The 23,804-nt window shown below is 47.9% G+C and overlaps 1 protein-coding gene across 1 annotated transcript in view; it reads left to right on the top strand.

Annotated features, from left to right (window-relative positions):
• Positions 1-23,804, top strand: part of LOC144160985 (beta-hexosaminidase subunit alpha-like) — a 196,522-nt gene that overhangs the window by 126,689 nt on the left and 46,029 nt on the right. Inside the window, exons 10-11 of the mRNA XM_077692049.1 lie at positions 2,078-2,150; positions 12,423-12,594. Coding sequence (XP_077548175.1) covers positions 2,078-2,150; positions 12,423-12,594 — 245 coding nt within the window. The remainder of the gene's footprint in view (positions 1-2,077; positions 2,151-12,422; positions 12,595-23,804) is intronic.

Here is a 23,804-nt window from a genome sequence, read left to right as displayed (position 1 = left end):
GAAGAGAAGATGGGAGTGCAGGGTAACGGGGCAGCAGAAACCAACTGAAGTAGCGTGGAGAACCAGGGTAGTTGGTACAGATTCATCTTCTCAGCGCAAAGAATAACGGGACAAAGAGTAGGAACACACTCTAGTGACAAGAGGGGTGCACGACAACGTGCGCCTGCGCAGTTGCTTTTAGTGGCTTCAGGTGTCATGTTTTACACACGACAGTCTTTCTTGGGCTACTTAGACGCAGAAAGTTTGGTCTGTCTGTCTGTCTGGCTCTCTGTCTGTCTGTCTGTCTGTCTGTCTGTCTGTCTGTGATTTGATTCAGCCACCCGGCCAAAGTAAAACAGAAACTGCGCAGTAGTCTTATATACCCAGAGCCAAATCTAAACGTCAAAATTCGGTTTTAGCGTTCATAGTTGTCGACGTTGAACAAGAAGGAGACATTACGCAAATATAATTCAGAAAATCAATACAGGTGTGATAGGTGCAGTGTTTCTTTATTAAAAAATCACGGATGCTTGGTTCTTGCGATAGAAAATAAAATAGTACTTAATCAACTGCAGAAAACCGTCGCCTGCTGTTGCCCGCGCTACCTGGCGGCACTTAAAAGAACTGGCCGCGTATCTCCTCCTTTCGTTGTAAATGTCGTCAAAAGACGATGGCCTTTGTAGACGTTTGCCAAGGAAATGCCCCCCGTTGCTTTCCCGCTCACCTCTCATGCTGTTCCTGTGCGGTCACGCTCATCCCAAGGTAAACACAGTTAAGGTTTGCTCAAGGCGATTTCAATTTACCGCGTTCCACTGCTACCGGCCGGGTTCCTCGATGCCAGCGCTACAGTAGGCCGAGACGCGTATGAATCGAGGCAGCGGACTTCAAGGTTTATAGAACCGCGTTACTGTCCTCCACGTGCTTTCCAAGCAGAACGTGGAACCTAGCTAGTGGAACCTTTTCTTGCTGTCCGCGTGATTTTTCATATGCCGCCAGGAGGTGGCGCGGGCAACAGCTGACCGCAGTTTTCTGCAGTAGATTTACAATATCATTTGTAATCGAAACACCTTGCATCCATAATTTTTTTAATAAGGAAACACTGTAAATATTCCCTGTGTATTTAACTTTACATTAACTTTACATACATTTAACTTTGGCCGCGTGGCTGAATTGAGTCAAAGATAAACAGACGGACAGACAGACAGACAGACAGACAGACAGACAGACAAAATTTCGGTGTTTAAGTAGCCCAAGAAATACTATCGTCTTTAAAAATCAAATGGCAACACGAACGAAAGGTTCCACGTGATAGAGTCCAGGTTCCACTTGGAATGCTCGTGGAGTACGGCAACATGGTTCTCTAAACATTGTAGTAGGGTGCCTCGATTCACGCGGGTCTCCGCAGTATGGCTGCACTGGCAACGAGGCACCTTATTTGGAGCAGTAAATTAAAATTGACTTGAGCAAACTTCTAGCGCGTTGTCTTGGAGGGAACGAGACGGGAGAGGAACAGCATGAGAGGTGAGTGGGAAAGAGAAGGGAGGCATTTACTTGCCAGGGGCGCCAGTCGACTATCGTCTTTTGTCGACATTTGCAACAAAGGGAGAAGATACTCGGCTAATTTTTTATCTCTGTTTTATACCTTCGATGGCTTCATATTTGTGTCTCTTCAATAAAATATTTTAGCGCTTATCCAGTGCGTTCCTCCCCTTTTATCCCATTAGTCTTGGCGCTGTGACGATGAAGCAGCAGAAACGTCATCCCATTTTAGGTCTCATTGTCAAGAAAGTAAACGTGCTAACAATTATTGGTGTGAAGGCAGTATTCTTGCGCATTTCTTGAGCGAGAAGACGCTGAGGATTGAGAGGCCCGTAGTTGATCTTTGAAGCTTCAGTAGTGCGGAAAGTTGAAGTAGTCGGACTGCGTTCATAATTCAAGGCTTGAAAAGAGGAAGCACAAAGTGGGTAACAGAAGCACATGTTGTCTGACGTAGACTATTTTTTTGGTTTCGTCGTTTCCCGCTTTCAATTATGATTTGTAAAGCCGTCGGTGTTCCGTTATCTATGCATTTATGGAGATGCTGCTTTGCCATTTCTAGGCTATTCCGGGCGATCAAAAATCTTCGGAAAACCTACGTTATGTGGCAGGAAGTCTTCGACAACCATATTACGGTAAGAAATCCGAAGCGCATATATTTAGTAATAATGCTTATTACTAAGCACTCTGAAGCCAATGACTGGAGCCTTTTCAATGCATCGCAGGAGTGTTTTACTTGGCTTGGGATATATTGATTATTACAAGAGTGCATCTCTTTTTGCTGACCCGAAAGCAGTTGCGTTTGGGTTAGCCAAACGGGTTAACCATTTGTTGACTAACGGCAATGTTCGTGTAAAGAGATGTCATAATTTAGTTATGCGGCAGCAGCAAGCGTTCTGAACATTGAAATAAGAATACCAAATGTATGTTAAAATTTTTTCTCGTGAAATATTGCAGCAAGTCTCACATTCGGAAAGCAACTCGCATTAAAACCAGCTGAGGTTTAACAAACCGCTTTTCAGCTCTCATTTAGGCTATCTCACCAACTCTTGTTTCTGCATGTATGGCGTGATTTCCTGGGAAACCAATGGCTTCAACAAGAGATCGTGCTTCATCACAACCAACCGCGGCATAATTTTAACTCAGCGCAACTTCTCCTGTGCAATTTGGAACGGTGTAAACCCTTCGTCGTCTTTCTTTCATGTAATAATAGAGAAGCGCCTTTGGTTCATTTCCCATCACGGAGCAAATATGTGCACGACGAGCTTCTGAAGCTCCTCAACCTGATCCGCGCCTGGTGCGCAATCTCCACGCCGCTCCAGACGGGCATAATTTTATTCATAATCATTTGATTCATGTTGGTTGAAAATCGGCCATTCTGAAGACTGGTACAAAAATAACCAACGGAGGGCGGACCAAGTGGCCGCCTACTCAGGAAACACAGCAGGTCCATGAATGTTTATCACAATGCCACGTTTCTCAGGGAAGCTCTCGTAAACAAAATCACTGATTACCTCGAGCTAAAATGCGGTAAATAAGGTCGCTGGGTGTGATTGATGGGGGGTCCTCCGTAATTTCAGACGAACGTGAAACCCTGAACCAAGCAAGCTCTATGAATCGGGCTGGAACACTGCACGGGTTCGGGCTTACCCGAAAGCTTTGGCCCAGAAAGTGGCCCGGGCAGACAATTCCTTTGTAGGCGGGGTGCAGGCTCGGGCATTAGGCTGCGGACACGGGGCGAGCTCAGGCTTCGGCTGTTGCGCGTGCACTAAGCCAAGCTCTCTAATCCACACTCTTTAGAAACATGGTACTTTTTGGTGCAGTGAAGAGGTAGCAATACCCGCTGTAGACGTTATTTTCTGTCCACAATATTTTGAACTCTTTTACCAGGATGACCACCTTCTCGAGTCACACGGCTTCTGCCCCCATTGGCCTTCACATTACCTGGCGGGTTGGCACTGTAGTTTCAAAAAATTCTGGTTGCTCTTTGTTGATAATCCTATGTTCGGATGTTATATCTGCACAGATCACTTTACAGAAATACTTTTGTGTTCCTTCCATAGTGAAGTAGAGAAAAAAAGACCTTTAACTTAAACGTCATAATGTCTAGCATATTGTGCCTATGGCGCTATTTTGGGTACTACTCGGAATCACCTGATGACCACCCCTCGAAAGGACGTTTGTAAAAATGGCAATTACGCCGTATTCACCCTGGTATATTTTCGTAGACATTGTTTTGGTTACAAGATGGCGCTGCACCCAGAAAAAAAGAAATCATGAACTATTCCAATGTGTGAAGGCGAATCACTAAGGCTAGAACGGTGGCTAGGTAATTATACATGCTCTTGAATCTCGCTGTATTAACACTTAATCAGACAAGAGAACAGCAGACAAAGATGGAAGAACCACAGATCGTGACGTCTTTGTGTTCTGTTCCCTCGTCTTTTTGAGTGCCAATACAGCGCGGTACAAAAATATGAATCACCAGCGAAGCTTTTCAACACTAGACTCTTTCTTGGGCTTCTTAAACCCGAAAATCTTGTCCTGTCATGCGTCCGCCCGCCTGCCTGTCTGTTTGCCTACCTGTCCTTTCAATTAGCCATCTGCCCAAAAGTCTAAAGAATTGTTGAACGAGAAGTTTATATACAGAGACCACTTCAGAACTACTAAATCTGGAAACATATTTCATACCTGTCAACATGGCTGAGCAAAAAGAAAATTGTAGGCTAATTTTTATCAGAACATCAAGGCACAAGTCGGGATGCTGTGGCCTTTCAATCTAAAATAGATGCGCGCTTGATTTTTCCAATAGCAAATAAAAAAGTACGCCCTAAAACAGGCCTGGATATAAAAAAACCACTCGCGCAAACCTGGGCCTTATGGCAGTGTCGCAAGTTGAACACTTTCCAGTAGATGGCGCGAGCACTGGAATGCAGGAACATTGTATTGAAGGGAGCAAAGATCACTCGTGTGGGACGATCGAAAAGCACGGGGAGAGCCTGAGAGGTTGGCGGTGTCGATAAGACGGTCATTTTCGCGGCAAAAAGGGCAGAAGGGCATCGTCTTTCGACATCTTCAGTGAAGTGAGCAGGCGCGCGGCTAATTCTTTAGCACAGGACGTAGAGGCAACAGAAAAATTACGGGAAAGCAGGTGAGCAAATCTTGTTACGTTTGATCGCTAATTGCGCTCGTTTCTAAGAGAGAGAGAGAGAGAGGAGGACTCTAGGTTAAGTGGAGGGAACTGTTAGTAGAAGCTAAAGTGTTTGTTGCCTGCGACATCTTCCACGGGGACTGTTCTAAGAGAAGCAGGTGGCGAAGACCTGAGATGCTCCGTGGAGTGAAGAGAGCACTCACGGCTACAACTGCTCGCAGTGAAGCGTTTTCTACAGGGTAGCGTGCAATTAGAGTCAGCGTCGAGGGTTCCCCGTGTAAGGGTCGATAGATTAGGAGTAGGAGGAAGCATTTGGAGTAGCGTTTAAGGTTCGCTAACGCGTGAATTTCGAACAGCACCAAATTAGGGGCTGGAGATAGGCGGGTGTGGGGGAGGCACAATAGGGACATCAGGGGGGCAGAGATTAAGTGTACCATTTACGGAAGGCCTCTGGGGTAAGGCGAGCAAGAAGACGCATAGATACATATCTGCTTTTATTTTCACTCTGGTGATATTTAAAATGATGCGTATGGTTACAACCTACACAATACTCACGTATAAACTTAAGTTCGAAGCACAAATTCAACGACGCACGACCTATGGGGTAACCATATGCTATTTTACTTCCCGTACGAGCGGCCACGGAACCCGACTAGAAGATAGAAGGCGGCGGCATATGTTAGCGAACGCAGCCCCGCTGCAGCCAATGTCGCTGCCTGCTCGGGGCTAACGCCACTCCTCTCCGCACCCGCTTTCTCATCCGATGTCCTTGTGTCTCTCGGCACCCACATCGACACCGCCACATTTCCCATATATTGCCCAGTCCCTAATGAACTGGCTGTGCTCCAGCTGACGCTGTTTGCATCAATTGTCGATGAATGTATATTGTTGCAATGTCATTTTATCTATGCCTAATTTATTTTTTCGTAACCAACGTTTTTTATAACCAAAGTACCACTTTGCTAAAATGCCTTGTGGGTATTGATCTAATATAAATGAGTGAACTCCCGCCAGATTGCGACGATCACCGCCACCCACATTGAAAACAAGCAAACTCAAGGCAAACTGTCGTCTGTAATGCACGTCCGACTCGGCGCTTACCGTTTGATGCGACTTCAACATACCAAATATTTCGCGTATTCATTCATACGTATTCATTCGTACCAAATATTTCAATATTCATTCATTCACGTATTATTACATTTCTAGTAGCGATGGCAGCTGCAGGCAGAAGCTCACTATCAATGCAGAAATTTCAACTGACTGCGTACTTACTCAAGGGACTATCTCCATCTCTCACTGTTAAACATTGTTGTTTCGCTTTCAGAACTCCTTGGTTCTTCCTGGCTTTTCTTTGTCTCAGCTTTGTAACAGCCAATTGTAATGCCCAAACATGTTTTTGTTCTTCGTCTTAAGTAAAACATTTCTAAATATTTTTTTATTGTTTTTCCATTTCGGAGATGCATCATATTCTAACGGTGAAAGTAAGCGCTTGGGTTTGTAGCAATGAGAAACGCACTGTTTATTTAGAGGGAGAACTTGCGCCCGTACTTCCCCTTTTACCGCCACCTACAGCATCCAAAAAACCGCTCCTTCTTCTTTCTCTTTGTCCTACCTCAGCTGCTTGCTTCAACGTCTTCACTACCAATACTGGGTGTGGACCGCTCGGTATTTCCAGCGATCATTGTAATAATGCCGTAGCATTACTCCCCCCATGGCATCGGCTCGATGCCTGGGGGTATGTCCGTTGGTATTCCAGCCTAAGCAGTGTTGAGAGCATAGTAGCTGAAAAACGCAGTCTCAGCATGCAATTACCTGAAGCTAACCATATACGTTCAGACAGGCTGGGCTTGGACTGAACGGGTGTAATAAGGCTTCATGCGTGCCACATGTACGATCTGTGTGGTATGCCGGCGGCTACGGTGGCCTTGGGTTCTACCTCGTAGTTTCCATCAGATATGCGACGAAGGACTTGATATGGGCCGAAGTATAAGCGGTCAAGCTTTCCCGAAAGCCCACGGCGACGAACGGGTGTCCACACACAAACAAGGTTTCCGGCTAGGTATTCAGTATTGTGTCGTCCCTGGTTGTATCTTAGGGCGTCCATTGTGTGTTGCCTTAGAATGCGGAGTCCGGCAAGCTGACCAGCTTCTTCAGCCCGCTGCGTGAAATCTTCCACGCCGTTGTCGGCAACGCCAATGTTATCTACTGGAAGCATAGCGTCCAGTGTAGTGCTGTGAGTCGAGTGATTTCGTGCGTAGCCGTACTGTGAGCGAAGGTTGCGGAAGGTAGAATTTCGTCCCAATTCTTGTTATCTAAATTGACGCACATGGACAATATATCGGTCATGGTCCTGTTAAGGCGCTCCGTGGGCCCCTTAGTTTAGGGTGATATGCCGTGCTTTTACTATGCCCGCAGTTAGTTAACCTAAGGACAATTTCCGTGAAGGAAGCAGTGAGTGTGGTGCCCCGATCTGTAATACTAGTTGTAGGAGCCCCGTGTCCAAGAACGATGTTCGCTGCGAAGAATGTGGCGACTTCTGCACCGGTGCTGTGAGAAAGAGCCTTCGTTTCGGCATATTGTGTAAAGTAGTCAGCGGCTACAATGACACAGTTGCTTCCCAGAGGCGATGTTGGTAATGGCCCAACTAGGTCCATTCCAACTTCCTGAATGGTGCGTCGGAGGGACCAACTGGGTGAAGCACTCCGGGTGGTTTTACGGGAGGTGTCTCCATGGGCTGGCAATCGCGGCAGGTCCTCACGTAATGTCTTACCGATTGAAGAAGGTTCGGCCAAACGTACCTCTCGTGGATCCGCGCAAATGTGCGACGACTGAGGCCGAGATGTCCGGCTGAAGGATCATTGTGACAAACTTGCAAGATTTACGCCCGTAGGACAGTTGGCACGACAAGAAGAAATTTCTCCTGGATGTCATAGCTCCGTTTACACAGCACATTGCACCGCAGGCAGTACGCGGCTAGATTTCTAATGAAGGGACGCGTTACGAAGGGACGCGGTACCGTTCCTGCCACGCAGGAGCTCGATGAGTGGTGGGCAGTGGAAAGGAGCGCACAGCAGCCGTTTTGTCGGAATCGGGTTACACGCCTTGAGCACTTACAACGTGTCAAAGACATTTGAGGTCTTGGAACCCAAGATGGCACTTTTCAGGCCTGATCTGCAGGGCGGAGAGCTTCCAGAACGCATCTCGTTCGCACAAGATGTTCCTCAAATGGACTGGAAAAAACGACCACGTCGTCTAAATAAACCAGACACGTCTGCCACTTAAGCCCCGCGAGCACAGTGTCCATCATTCGTTGGAAGGTTGCAGCGGGAGAACACAAGCAAAACGGGAGGACTTTAAACTCCTAGAGGCCGTCGGGGAGTTACGAAGCTGTCTTTTCGCTATCTTGCTCATGAACCTCTATTTCCCCTAACCATATTTAAAATGTAATGAGGAGAAGAATTTTGCATCACTGAGGCAGTCTAACGTGTCGTCAATTCGAGGAAGCGGGTAAACGTCTCGTTTTGTCACGCTGTTCCTTTGCGGTAGCCAACGCAAACCCGAAGCGTGTTATCTTTTTCTCTTTAGTAGAACTACGGAAGTGAACCACGCGCTTTTGGACGACTGAATGACATCATCGTCGAGCATCTGCTTCACCTGAATCTTGATGACTTCCCTAACTTTGGCGTCTCCCTGTAAGGTTGCTGGCGTACTGGCCTGACAGATTCATCCATGAAGATGCACTGCTTTACGATGGGTGTCCTATGCACTTTTGATGGCGTGGCAAAGCAGTCGGAAAATTCTTACACGAGTGACTTTAGGGCCTCATTTTGAGCGGTCGAGAGTTCGGGGTTGATCTCAACGGGTATGCATAAACTCGCTGCCAGTGAATCAGATCGCGTCGTTCCCAAAGCGATTACGTGCGTTACGTCAGCGATCTCTTCAATGAACCCGATGGCGGTGGCTTTTGCGAGATGCCCACGCTCGTTGGCAAAATTAGTGATCACCCATGTTATAGCCTCACAAGTATTCTTGCTATTTAGATGCCTTTCTCTATGAGCAACCGGATGTTACCTTGCTCAGCAGCGGCGCAATCCTGAAATGCATCACTTTTAACATTTAAGAGCACGCTAGTGCGAGGTGGTAGGATGACATCGTTGGCAACGACGCGCAACGCCTTGTCACGCTCGTCTTTCACATCACTGGCAATAGCTCCTTTGGTAGAAAGGGCAATTTTAGATCTCTCTAAGTCGATAATTGCCCTGTTGGTCCCTAGGAAGTACATGCGTAGAATTAGGTCTCTCGAACACTCCAGAAGCACAATGAGTAATTTGACAAGTGAAGCCGTGAATCTTGATTCAGGCAGTGCACCTACCGATGGGAGTGTCAAGTGGCCTCCAGTTGTATGAACTTTAAGACCAGTCCAGGAGGTCAGAACATTCTTTGAAGTAGAAGCAAGAGTTTCACTTATAATACAATGGTCCGCACCAGTGCCAGCCAACGCAGTCATCTCGCGGCCGTTGATGTCCACAAATACATCACACAATACCGGTTCCGCGTAACAGCTACTGGCACTAAACTGACCATTTTTTTGTTGTCATCGTGGACGTCGCAGTGGAGGAAGCTGGCGGTTAGCGGGCCAGCGGCCTCGCCTCCTGAAGTCGCTGCCCTCAGTTTCCCCGGTTCTCGGGGTTACCAGAGCGCCAGTCGGTAGAATCTGGCGCGACACGTGGATCTGCGTCGGGTGGTAGAAGACGGTGACCGAGACTCAGGGCGCATGGGAGCAAACATGTTCTGACGTCCGGCGATGTACTCCTCGATCTCCCGTGGTCGCTCTCCGTATCTAGGGCGCGGTGCGTTCGGCGCAAATCCCCATTAACCAGCCCGACGGTAAGCCCAGAGGCGGTAGACGGATCCTGCTTCCGCACAGTTTAAGGAGGCCTCTGGTCAGGAGTACGCCATACATCGCTATTTAGATGCGAAGCATCTTTTGCTTTCGGCTCTGTCGTCCGTTGTCCGTCGTCCGTCCATCCACCGGCCCAGAAAGACACCGGCAACACTGCCGCTCCAGGAGCGTTTTAAGGGGAAGCGTGCTCGTCTCGTGGCGGCCCAGGAAGACACCGGCAACGCGGTCGCTCTAGCCTCTCATGGTCGGGGCTATGTCCCTCCCTTGTGGCGCCGTCCACACACCACTGCGCATGCTCAGCTGATCTCGGGCCATCCCAGAAAGACGCCGGTAACACTGTCGCTTCAGGAGCCATTAAAGGATAAGACACTACCGGGCGTTCAGCAAGCCGAGCCTGCGCAGTGGGGGTGTGGACGGCGCAACAACGACAAGGGAGAAACATAGCCCCGTCGCATCTAATAAAAATACACTATCTTCCTGTAGGGAAACCCTGAGTATCATACGAAACAGCCATGGGCTCAACGCAATTTCCCATTTCGTAGTTCCAGTAAGTGAAACGTGGTAGTTACCATGGAACCCAAACTGTGAATATAACGGTAGCTACGTACCTCAACCTAACGGAAACGACGAACTGAAAACTAATGGGCACTTCAATCGACCCCATGGATGTTTGCATACTACTCAGGGATCCCCTACGGGAAGATGGTGCCATTTTTTTCGGTGTGTTACATCCATATCGTAGGGAAAATCGCGGGGTCCCAAATTGAGCTTAGGGTTCGGTGTGACGGGGACGATTGCAGGCGGAGAGCAGTAGGTGGGCTTCTTCAAGGCTGCCGCGTACAAATGCTTGGCTCTTCTTGTGGCGCCATGTCTGCTCACTCCGATGTCCGTACAGCTTGGCTGAGTTCTCCTCGGACGATTTCGGTAACGGGAACAGAAGCATGTGACAAGTTCCTCACTTGAAGGCGTTGGAGCACCTCTTGGGACTATATGCATCACGATCTCGCGGAGCCCAGGGATTTCTAGTTGTCACGTTTGGCACGCTAGCTCCTTCGCGGTGGTACTGTCGGGCCCTTTGTTGAAGCGCCCTCTCAATCGGCGTAGCCTCGTTAATAAATTCGGACACGGTGAATGGGGGACTCCTTATCAGATCGACGAAGAGTGCTTCCTTGACTTCGGGAATGAGGTTCCGCACCTTCTTATCCTCAGCCATGGCGGGGTCTGCCCGCCTGAACAGACGAGACATATCTTCGTCGTACATGGTTACACTCTCATTAGGACGCTGGCTCCTGGCTGGAAGCACAGCCTCCGCCCTTTATTTGTGGTCGCCGCTCACGTAGGCTGCGAGTAGCCACCGGCGAAACTCCTCCAAAGACATCCTCATGGCCTCGCGGTTCTCGAACCACGTTCGTGCGCCTTCCTCCAGAGCGAAGTACACATTACGTAGCTTGCGCTCCTCATTCCATTCGTTGAATGCGGCGACACGCTCGAACTGTTCCAGCCAGTCTTCCACATCTTCAAAGCTCTCCCCATAGAAGATCTTTGGCGTACGTGGCTGATGAACCACGTACGCCGCGTCCAGATAGGACCACGTAATGGTGAAATTAAGCGCTGGAGTTTGTAGCAATGAGAAAAGCACTGTTTATTCAGTGTGCGAACTTTTGCCTGTAATTCCGCTGTCACCGCTAGCTACAGCGTCCAAAAAAGTACACCATCTTCCCGTAGGGGAACCCTGAGGAGTATGCAAAGCAGCCATGGGGTTGATTAAAGTGCTCATTAGTTTTTAGTTCGTCGTTTCCGTTAGGTTGAGGTACGTAGCTACCGTTATATTTACAGTTTGGTTTCCATGGTAACTACCACACTTTCACTTACCGGAACTACGAAATGGGAAATTGCGTTGAGCCCATGGCTGTTTCGCATACTACTCAGGTTTCCCCTACGGGACGATGGTGTAATTTTATTAGATGCGACCGGACTATGTCCCTCTCTTGTCGTTGCGCCGTGCAGACACGCACTGCGCACGCTCAGCTTCATGAACACCCGCTGGTGTCTTACCCTTTAATGGCTCCTGGTGTGATAGTGTTACCCATGTCTTCCTGGGCTGGCCCGAGATGAGCCGAGCATGCGCAGTGGGGGTGTCGACGGCGCCACAACAAGGCAGGGACATAGCCCCGACCATGAGATGCTGGAGCGACAGTGTTGCCGGTGTCTTCCTGGGCCGGCACGAGACGAGCACGCTTCCCCTAAAGGGCTCCTGGAGCGGCAGTGTTGCCGATGTCTTCCTGGGCCGGTGGATGGACAGACCACGGACGACGGATGATGGAGCTGAGAGCAAGAGATGCTTTGCATCTAAAACCGCTCCTTCGTCTCTGTCTCCGTCTTTCCTCAGCGCGCTCGCTTTAACCTCTTCAATTCCAATATCGGGTCTAGACCGCTGGGTCTCTCTGGCGATGGTTATAATAATGCCACGGCAATATTCCAAGCTGAAGCCCGCTCTGCACACTCATTGAGTACTGAAGGTGAGGCGCTAAATAGCGGGGACCAAAAGAAACACGCAGACCTCCTCTGAACACGCCGTACACCTTGTTTAGCGCCTTACCCTTCAGTGTGTCTAACCAGCTAGCCCTTTTCAGGCTTTTGTTACACATACAGTAGTATTCACCGCCACCACTTTTACACCGGCGTACTATCAAAACTAGTTATATTAGGCATTAATGCTGGAACGGTCCCGTGGCGCTGAGACGGCAGTGTCTTATGTCGTCCAACTGGTAGTTGTCATTGGTATACAAGGTGCTATGGCCACCACATCTTCACGCCAGGGACATGAAACTAAGACAACGCACCACGCAGATGCCAAAGGACGCGGTGGTGCAAGTTTGGAAGCAACCTCAAGAGATTGAACTGGAGGCTGTCACAGCGGCTGGAATGCGCGCTCTTCTTTCTGCTTGCTGGTACCTGGATTACATCGGCTACGGGCGGGATTGGAAGAAGTACTACTCTTGTGACCCGCACAGCTTTTCAGGCAAGTGCTTTTATTAGTATACGTGGCGGCAACTTATCGTTGGTTGCCGCTCATACGCATTTCACAGAGTTACCACAGCCGTGTGGCTTAACCAACAAAACGAATAGTAATTTTTGATGTTTAACAAATTATAGCTATGTTGTAGATGTCGTCGTTTATCGCTGTGTTTATATTATTCAAAACTAAGAGTGCTTGAAGCTGTTGATTTTAAATTATTCGTGCATACAGCATGACGAACTCATCAGAAGTTAAAGTTTTAGACGTAGTGGTCGCCGTAGTAGTGGCATTTTCAATGGTAGCACTAGTGTCAGGGGACTAAAACGTTGCTTTTAGCAGTTTTAAGGGGGGGGGGGGGTCGGTTTCGTACTCTCGTAATGTACAGATGAGAGGGTTGCCTGCTCTACTCAGTACTAAAATGCTGTTCATGAGGTTTGCTCGTAGATCAGTGGTAGGGCGTAAACATAGATAATAATGGTCCACTCATTTGAGGCATAATGCTTGTAAACATAACCGCTATTTCTGCACTAAGTGAGCAGAAACGGTACAATTCTGGTGGATTAGGTAAGAAAAAGAATACGTTTCTAGTCTGTGGCGCAGAGATTTTGCCTCAATGAAAAGTTGAGGGAGCGGCGCAGGGAACTGTTTTTTTTTGTATCGGCGGTAATTCTAAGAGCTATCTTGAAAGGGACTCTACGATGCGGTCACCACTGCAGCCTGGAGAGAGACGGCCAGGATAGCTGATAACAAAAGCTGTTGCTCTCCACTGAAGAGTGCTCAGGAGTACCGTGGAGGTCGATTTGCCACGGAATTCATGTCGCCAGGATAGTGGCTGAGTGGACGAAGTAATCCTTCAACGAAATCTGCCTACCCTGCATGCCATGCACCCAAGGCCTTAATTGATTTCTTCCGGTTCCTTCCTGTACCGTACCAATTTAGCAGACAGGACATTTAACTTTGGAAACTGGCAAAAACGTTGCAGCGCTGATTCAATTCCGTCTGCCTACCTGTGGCATGCCTACTTTTTGATTTACGTTTGAATCATGTGCATACTGTCCACACTCGCCAATCGAAACGGGATCAGAGAACCTTAAGTCTTATAGCATCTTGAGCTGCTTGCAAAAGAAACGTAAACGGAACGAATAAACAGCCTTGATACGGCTAGACAAGATGAACACCTGGTTTAGAATCGCAAAAGGTGCTGTCTCGAGTTACCACGCCTTGTCACTGTTGAGAGTGCCCCGAAGAGCGAATAGCCTCGAGTACAGACTCCAACCATGCAAGATGTTCGTCGAAAGTTCGGATGAATACCATGACCTCGTCAAGGTATACGAGACAGTTGTGCCGCTTCTGCCAGCAGCTAGCACGGTGCCCATGACTCTGAAACGTTGCTGCTGCCGTGCACAGCCGGAACGGCATCACCCTGAATGCGTAAAAGCATTCCTCTGGTCTCTCTCGTCCACTTGCATTTGCCAGTAGCCTGTCTTTAGATCGATCGATGAGGAAGTACTTAGCGTGGCAGAGGTGTTCGAGGGCGTCGTCGATAAGTGGCTTTTGGTGATTTTGCTCAGTCGCCGTTAGTGAACGCAAAACCTAATGCGCCGTCTTTTTTCTACACGAGTACAACCGGCGCAGCCCAGGGGCTTTTCGATGGCTTTATGATGTTGTTGACATTGACATTGTTTTATTAAGTAGTTCAATACAGTTTTTTACACAAACGGTTTTACAGACGGAGGTCCCATGGAAAAAATCCGACAGGGGGACCCCCCTTTCCACAACACAAGCAAAAATATCATTAGGGAGGCGGTATACGAAACTGTAACAGTAGAACACAAAGGAACAAATTCATATCAGCACTTATTCATTGGCAGTAAATTAGAGTACTCCAAATGTGCGCAGTACGTAGTTCGAGAAGTTTTCTTGTATAATTTTTTTTGTAGGGTTAGAACGAGGCACCATCTGTACCGGTGATTGAGCGGGGAGAGAAGCAGGCAACCAGAGCTTGCTTATGACAGTGTACCAAGTATTTATTTCCTTACAGACCTATAAAAAGAGTGCTGGGAGGGGTACGATTTAAGGGAAGGGGGTAAGGCATTCTGGATAGGGGCAGCAGAAAATAAGTTCATCAGAGTGGTTTCTTGGGCGAGTTGGTCATTCATCGTGTAAGTAAGCGCAAAATGGACAAGGACGAACGAAGTGAACGGGACACGGCGCTACTAGCAACTCATTTTATTTTCACTATGATTTCCGATTTTTATACCGGAAGATACACAGCTAAAGAAAGAAAGGAGGAAAGGGGGGGGGGGGAGCACAAGCAAGTACAAAAAACAAAAAAGTGAAGGATGACATTTCAAAGGTCGCGTTACAAATGCACTTTTGCATGGTAAAATCTAATGATTTGATAAGTATTGCAGTTCTTTCTTTGTCAATGCTAAAGAAGCTGTGCTAACGCAGTTGTCTTTTAAGGAAACTATCTGGTGGGCTTCGATGATCTCTCGTGTCAACTGATCCTCGTGACGAGCTACAACCCTAGTCTTATCGAAAATTGGCTTACACTCACAATTTCTGCAGTCTCTGCAGTGTATGCCCAGATGTCCTTTAATCTTATCTACATTATTCCTGTGTTCTCTAAGCCGGTCGTTTAAGCAACGACCCGACTGTCCGACGTACTGCCTGCCACACGGCAGAGGAATAGAATAAACTGTGCCTACTGAGCAATTCACGAACCGGTCCCGATGCTGCGTTGCGCACTTGCTTTTCTTTTTTTCTTTTCTATTGACTCTGTTCATTAACTTCGACAGTTTGTTGGGAGCAGAGAAGACAACGTTAACGTTGACGCGCTTTCCTATTTTCTTTAGATTGTGCGAAATACCATGTAGGTACGGCACGACAGCGCACTTCAACTTTTCTCTTTCTCTCTCCCTGGGTTCCACGTCTGGCTTGTTCCTAAGCTGTTTAAGCATCTTATCCGCGACCGACAACAGAAGAAATGGAGGGTACCCGGCAGATGTTAGACGTACTGTCTGTTTTTTGAAACTATCTTCCACGATTCCTCTACCGTGTGGCAGGCAGTACGTCGGACAGTCGGGTCGTTGCTTAAACGACCGGCTTAGAGAACACAGGAATAATGTAGATAAGATTAAAGGACATCTGGGCATACACTGCAGAGACTGCAGAAATTGTGAGTGTAAGCCAATTTTCGATAAGACTAGGGTTGTAGCTCGTCACGAGGATCAGTTGACACGAGAGATCATCGAAGCCCACCAGATAGTTTCCTTAAAAGACAACTGCGTTAGCACAGCTTCTTTAGCATTGACAAAGAAAGAACTGCAATACTTATCAAATCATTAGATTTTACCATGCAAAAGTGCATTTGTAACGCGACCTTTGAAATGTCATCCTTCACTTTTTTGTTTTTTGTACTTGCTTGTGCTCCCCTCCCCTTTCCTCCTTTCTTTCTTTAGCTGTGTATCTTCCGGTATAAAAATCGGAAATCATAGTGAAAATAAAATGAGTTGCTAGTAGCGCCGTGTCCCGTTCACTTCGTTCGTCCTTGTCCATTTTGCGCTTACTTACACGAGAAAATAAGTGTTTGTTTTCCGTAGTTGGATTGGACAGATGGAAATAATATATTATGTTGCATTGAAAACGGGGTGTTGTTTGGGTTAGCAAGCATGTTCTGTCAAAGGACTGGATAAATTCAGGATTATCTCGTAAACGGGAAATAAGTTCACATAACTTAAAATGAAGTTCTAGAGAGAGGGGTAGGATACCAAGGTGGTGGAAGATGGGTTTTACACTAGATCGGCAATCACTGAATGTAAGCAGATGAACGGCTTGATTTTGAAGACGACGCAGTGGTCCAAGCTGGGTATTATACGTGTTGCCCCAAGAAGACAAACAATACGTAAGGTGTCTCTGAAGGAACGAGAAATAAAAAGATCGTAGAAGGAACAATTGGAAAAATAACGGGTTCTAATGTGGAGGCGAATGCTGAAAGCAATCAAAGCAATTTTAGATGTAGCAGATCTCATGTCTTTGTCAAATTTAAGATTTTTGTATAGGATAACTCCAAGAAACGTAGTAGAATGTGAAACATAGGTAACGTGATTGTCAAAAATTCAAAAATGATATATGGTGTGTTTGTAAGTTCTTTGTGAGCGGAATGAAAGGTCATGAAGGTGGTTTTTAGCCTGTTAATATGCACCAGGTTATTTTTGCACCAGTAGTGAACCTTTTCAAGGTCGGTCGTTCACTTTGCTAGATATCGTTGTGCAAAGAAAATCTAGTATCGTCAGCATAGAGGATACAGCTACTGTTGTTGAGGCAGGTAGGGAGGTCATTGGTATATACAGGGTGTCCCATCTGTCATTGTAATGAACTCAGGGTTCGGTGGTGGGAACCACGAGACGAGCACACGGAGTCAATGACGACAGAGGCCACAACACGAAGGTGAAGCGTGGATGCAATATATTGCAGAGAGCGGGAAAACTGCGATGCGCAGAATGGGACGGGGAAAAAAAACAACAAAATTGTGAAATAAAAGAATGAAACTCAAATGGACAGGAAAGCGTAAATAAGTCCTTCCCTGTCGCAGTTTCTTGGCGATTTGCGAGACGTAGCACAAGCGGGAAGCAAAACTAAATAGTCTCATTTATGCAGTCCGTTGAGACTCGGTCGCGAGTGGCTCGATGGCATCACGGTGACCGGAACGGAAGGCGAAGCGGCCAGGCGCAGCGAAAACGTCAGGAGAGAGATCCCGGCGCTGTTGCCCGGTGCAGTAGCGGATCCGGCTGGTGACCAGGAGGTACCTGGCGATGTCCCGGTGCGGTAGCACGGGCGCCGTCGATGGGTGTATTCGCAGCTGATGCAGGCGCACCCCGAACGCTCGTCCGCCCAAGAGCCCGGTCGCGTTCCTCCTCCTCTTCCTCCTTCTCTGGAAGCGCATACCCATTAGCGAGTGATTGGCCTCGTCTCCTTCCACTGTTTTCTTTTCTGCGCCTGTTTCCTTTCTGGAGCTCATCACAGTCATGCACCAAGATTTAAAAAAGAGCAATGGTGTTAATCGAAGAAAACCTAGTGCATAATGTTTGCAGTACTTTGGATAAACGGACAGTAATTTTTTCGTTAAGGAGACTCCACTAAATAATTGTAATTCATTATATAACTCGAGAATTACTGTCGTAATCACTGAAGTGTCAACGAGGCACTTGTAGGTACCCACGAGGGGCATCCAGGTGCGGTATTTTCAGCGATGAACTAACTGCGTACTCATTTATTCTGAATCATAAAGAAAACCCGCGAAATAGAAAACATACCACGTGACGGCACGTCCGCGCTAATTGTAAAGCAGCGTCTGCAAATAAGCACATTGAAAGACACTGCTTCACCTGTCACCCGCCCGAAGAGGCAGCGCGTCACCTTGACAATGGCATGCATGCAAGGAGTAGGAACAGCAAGATTCGCGGGGCACGTCTGCAGATAAGGTGCAAACTTGGGCGCGATTGCTTCTTTCTTTCTTTTGTTTATTTCATTTTGGCTAACTCAGAGGCAGGCTGTTTGAGGGAATTGCTTTACGATACGCGCGGAGGCGCCGTCACGTGGTGTTTTTCATATATCGTGGATTTTCTTTATCAGTCAGAATAAATGCGAACGAAATTAGTTCGTCGCTGAAAACACCGCAGTTAGATGCCCCTTGTGGGTACCTACAAGTGCCTGATTGTCACTTTAGTGATGAGGACAGTACTTATCGACTTAGATAATTAATTGTATAACTTAGGAAAGTCTCATTAAAGAAAAAAACTGCTACCCGCTTCTCCACAGTACTGCAAACATTATGCACTAGGTTTTGTTCGATTAACGCCATTACTCATTTTTTAAATCTTGGTGCATTATAGCTGCACACCCTGTAGAAGGAATAGGGGTCCTAAGATAGAACCCCGAGGAACACCCTGGTTAACGGTCCTTGGGTCAGACACAGCGCTCTCGAATTTCGCAGACTGGCTTCGATTGTTTCGGTAATTTCGTATGAGCCAAATCCCGGGCCAGATACAGCAAGCGATTATAGTTTTTGGAACTAAATATTATGATTGATAGTGTCGAATGCTTTTGTGATATCATTGAATACGGCTCCCGCGAAAAGGCTATTATCTAAACTCTGTTTGGTATAGTCCGTAAGCTCAATAAGTGCAAGTTACGTTGAATAATTAGGCCTGAAGCCAAACTATCGCGGTGTTAAAAGACGGAATTTTCTGAGGTAGTTCAATAAGCTCGATACAACCAGCTTTTCTATCAGTTTACTTAAAAATTATGGCCCTTCCACTCTGTGAAGAACGATGATCTGCAAAGCTGGGCACAGTCCACGGAGTGCACGAAAAAAAACACGTTTATCGTAATTTGCGAAGGAACATATTTACTAGCCAATTAGCAGAACTAACCTCTGATGAAAGCAAGCTTTGTTCTTTACGATAAACATGGTGTCCCTCCCGCGTCGTTAGCATCTTACTGTTTCGGTAAGGCAGGGTTCGGACTGTTGCCGCAACGGTGGTAATAACTTTAAAAATGACGTCATTTCACATCTTAACCAACCCAACGGCGCGACGTGGCATTTTTTACGTCCATAGATCACGATACGCGTTTAGCGTCAGTAATGAGAACATAGCCTAACACACATACCCAATCCGCTCTACAACGAAGGACTCCGGACACGTCCCATTTAGCCGTTTAACGTCCACCTTAAAATCTCGCACCAGCACAACGGACATGCCATCCACCAGTAGGGCATAAAGCCGATAGCTGCGCGTGCACGCCCCCTCCTCCCTCCACTATTCTCCACTAAAAACCTGCGCATGCATAAACCAACCGGTCATGTGCGTGTGCTTAGAAATGACAGACGCCGTCAAAAATATCCCCATGAAAGCCCTCTGATGAAGCCATATATTGGCTCACGCTGGCGTCCCATGCGGGCAATTACCTGTTCATCCAGGAGGGATTCGCCGCTGCTCCACGAGCTGAACTGGAGGCAGTAATGGCGGTGCCAGCAGCTTTCCGTTGTTTTTGCACCCATTTGAGCTTGTGTTCGGGCCAAAGCTTTGATTCTTGCTCGTTATCCAAACGAACGGCATGCATCTGTCCCATTACGATTTAAAAACTGGAAGCCCTTCAGCTCTAATCTCGTGAACAAACATGTGCCTGCCCGTTTTCCTTCCCCCTCGTATGCATCTTATTGTGTGCGTAAGACGTCTGTGTGACACATCCACCCACACCCGAACCACTCGATTAAAGAGGACAGCCGACTAAACGCTTTGAGCCATGGAATTTCGACACCTAAATACCTGCACAACCGGCATTTCCTCGGTAGCGGCATGAAGCCTAGCTCTGCGTGCACCCCCCCCCCTTTTTACCCGCTAACCGCACGCGTAAACCTGCAACCGGTGATGGCGCATACTTAGGCTTTAAAGACATTGGCAAAAATGTTGCTCGTAATACCTTCCAAGTTCAAAAAGAAATATGGGCTCAAGCCGGTGTTACAACAGGGGAAGTTTCTCTTCTACCTGGAGGGATTCGCAGCTCTTGGCGAAGTCAATTTTAGTGCAATCGGTGACTGCCGGTTTCTGTCATTTTAGGGGGCAGCCCTTTGGTAGTCGTTACCTGGGATTCTCGGGAGCGGTGTATGTTTATGTCCGCGTAACCGAGTGAACGAACGCTGCAGCGACGAAAGAAAGAAAACGGAGAGGAGCGTCTAGCGAAGCGTGAAGTGGAGTACGACATGTGCGGCCCCGGCGTTATCGCTCACACATGTTTTATGTGTCCCCACCAAGAAGCGCCCTCCCCCTGAGATTGACCGCCAGGGGGCCACGCTGAGCGCCCCCTCTCCCGCCGGCTCCACAGATTAATGGTTTTAATTGGAGAAAGCGTTAATTGCCGTTTCCACAGCTTGCTGTGGTTTCACCGGAAGACAGCTGGACCCCTTGGGGGTCATCCTTCTGGGCATTCTTGCAAGTTTGTCTTCGCTACAAGCCACCGAAAGAATGGACCACACCCTCTCGCAAAGCTAGGCCTAACCAGGCCTACCGCCACAGCCTTGTTCCATGTTTGCTCACCACGCTGGCAGCTGCGCATCGCCGCCATTCGCTTGCCCCTACGCCATGAAAAACGAAGTCATGGGTGAGCCCATCACTCCGGCTGAACTAGCCACACCGGGTTGGGCGCACATTCGCCGCAAGCAGAAAGCAATCCGCAACGTAGAATCTCCGCCGCAACAGGCAAGTGTCTCTGCACAGCATGCCCGCTCAACACCACGGGGCCAGAGAAGACCCACACCGCGAATAGCTCCGATTGAGCCGTTCCCCCCGAACGACGTTAAGATTGTCCTGCGTCCACGAGGCGGACTACCCTTAGCCACGCTTCCGGTAGCGGCTCTCGCGGACACAATCCAAGCGCATGCTCAAGTAACTCCCAACTGTGAAGATCAGATGTGCATTCAGGCAAGATCCAATTTTATTGTGGCCAGCACTCCTTCCGAAGACCGAGCCCTGAAATACGCAAGACTATCATCCATCCTAATCGGTGTGCAACGTTACGAGGTAGCACCTCATGTACCAGCGCCAGCAAACACGGCTCTGGGTATCATCTTTAATATCCCCGAAACGGACACTCCTGATCAAATAGAATAGAGTATCTACAACCAGATTCCTCACCTTAAGATCCTGGATGTTCGCCGCCTCAACACCTCGAACATGGCGCAGATACTTTTCGACGGGCCACACGTGCTATACTGGATTCGGTACAGAGCAGCTACGGCAAGCCTCTATGCCAGCAAGCCTCTAGCTAGAGCAAACCTCTACGCCGGAAGACCGAAGCCTGCGCCCGGTGCTGGCAGTCGGGCCACCGCCAGGATGTGTGCCCGAACAGACAAACTGCACCCCGCTGTCCCCGATGTGGCATCACCGACGTCCCCGAAAATCATCCTTGCACTCCGCAGTGCATAGTATGCGGAGGAACCCACCTCACGGGTTCAGCAGACAGCCCGCGACGTTACAGACCGAGGCCCAGACCGCTTTCCTATGCGCAAGTCGTGGGACAACAAAGCCCTCCAACACTTGACTCCTTCCCACCGCTACAATCTAAGGACCACAAGAAGTCGTCATCCAAAACGGCCAGCAACGAGCGACACTCCTGCAACTCTCAACACCTGATGACCAAGACACCACCCGGAATACAGCGGCAAGGGTGAGCGGCTCACGTGCGCCTCCCAGCTCACAGCTCCACCCCCTCCTGTCGTCCCCCCAATTTACAATCCCCTAGCTGATGTATTACGAGAATTACAAACCATCCGAACGGAAATCGCCGCCCTTAAGGAAGAAAATGCAGCTCTCAAACGAGAAAACTACATGCTCAAACATCACCCTCCCCCTAAAGAAAACCCCACATCGCCTCTTCTTAAGCGCAAAGCCCTCTCGAATTCACCCGCAGAGGAACCGCAGAATGAACCCCCCGAACTGTCGGCCTCGCAACAGAAACGCGCTTCGAAAGGCTTGAATGTACCCTTATAGAACAGAAAGCCGAATACACACAGCTCTATTAATCACTTCTTGTGCCCAAACGGCCGTGCAAGCATCGATAGAGGCGATGAGGGCGGAACTGCATGGCTGTCTAAGTCAATTCGTTACTCCGTATAATGCGCCTGTACCCCAGGACTTTGACATCACGGATGAAGCCAACCCCTAAAGAAATCTGTACCTGGCAGTGGAATTGCCGAGGTTTTTTCCGAAAACGTTTTCTTCTGGAAATGTTAATAAGCACGGTTTCTAAACCCCCCTCCGTCATAGCAATACAAGAACCTGGTCTTCGAGTCAGATTAAGTGGATACCAATCATTACAAGACCCTAACAACCCATACACCGCAACTCTTGTACATCGCAACATTTCGGCAACCCATAAACGCTTCGACAGCGTGTCCGTACCGCACGACATGATTACCATGTATCCCAAATGTCCGTCTTCTCTTCGTCTGTATGTAGTTAACGTATACCCTGGCCCAAAAGAGCATAAACACACTTTCAGAACTCTGTTTTCCCTAGCCAAACAAGAAGCGAAGAATCATCCTCTCCTAATAGTCGGAGATTTTATTGCCCCCCACACTGCATGGGGCTAGTCTACAATCACCAAAAAAGGACGCTTACTGTGGGCCCATACACACTCGCACAGGCTCACTCTCGAAACACCACCGGACATACCAACAAGCACAGGAAATAGCGCACAGAGAGATACCACTCCGGATCTTGCGTTTACTCACAACATAAAAAGTGCTTGTTGGAACAATACGGATAACCAATTAGGCAGTGGCCATTATATCATACAGCTTACCATCTCATCCAGCGTCACCCCTCAACCTGAACGCAAACAAAAATGTATAACGGATTGGCATGCCTTCAGGACAACCCGCAACCAATGCTATGAACAGTCCTCCGAACAACCAACCCTAGACACGTGGGTTGCGGAACTGATTAGTGATAAGAAAGCGCATGATCAGCTACTTGATCCAGAAATTCAGGCAGACATGGTAGGGTCTTATCACTAATCAGTTCCGCAACCCACGTGTCTAGGGTTGGTTGTTCGGAGGACTGTTCATAGCATTGGTTGCGGGTTGTCCTGAAGGCATGCCAATCCGTTATACATTTTTGTTTCATTATGAAATGTTAACTGTTAAGCTAAACCGAGATATTGTGTCTGTCGTGTACAGGCCCCCAGTGGTAACGCTTTACCTTTTTTTGAGTTTTATGAAACTTTTCTCGACTATGTGAATACGAACAATCTACGACTTATCAGCGCAGGTGACTTTAATATTCATTACTCTGAACATTCTACGCTTGCAGATACACTACATACCATTGTTACCTCAAACGGTTTTGTTAACACAATCACAACGCCAACTCGTGTGACAGCGCTTTCCTCGTCCATTCTTGACTTGATTATCACCTTGACACAGCTGTTTTTGACACTGGAACAATTACATCCGACATCAGTGATCATTGCCCTGTTTTCGCATTATATTGCTCAGAGAACAGACATACATCTGGCAGTTATAAAGCAGTTCGCGTGCAATGTGTGACCAACGAAGGCTTGGAACGTTTCAAACAAGATATCAACCTTCATGACTGGTCTAGCGTTTTGAACGAAAGTAATGTGAACCTTGCGTACCGAGAATTCGT

This window comes from Haemaphysalis longicornis, unplaced genomic scaffold (genome assembly GCF_048455015.1).
Source record: "Haemaphysalis longicornis isolate Haplotype H1 unplaced genomic scaffold, Haemaphysalis longicornis Haplotype H1 scaffold_11, whole genome shotgun sequence".
In the NCBI taxonomy this organism is placed as follows: domain Eukaryota; kingdom Metazoa; phylum Arthropoda; class Arachnida; order Ixodida; family Ixodidae; genus Haemaphysalis; species Haemaphysalis longicornis.
The sequence above is the reverse complement of the archived record's forward strand: the minus strand, read 5'-3'. Positions and strand labels throughout refer to the sequence as shown.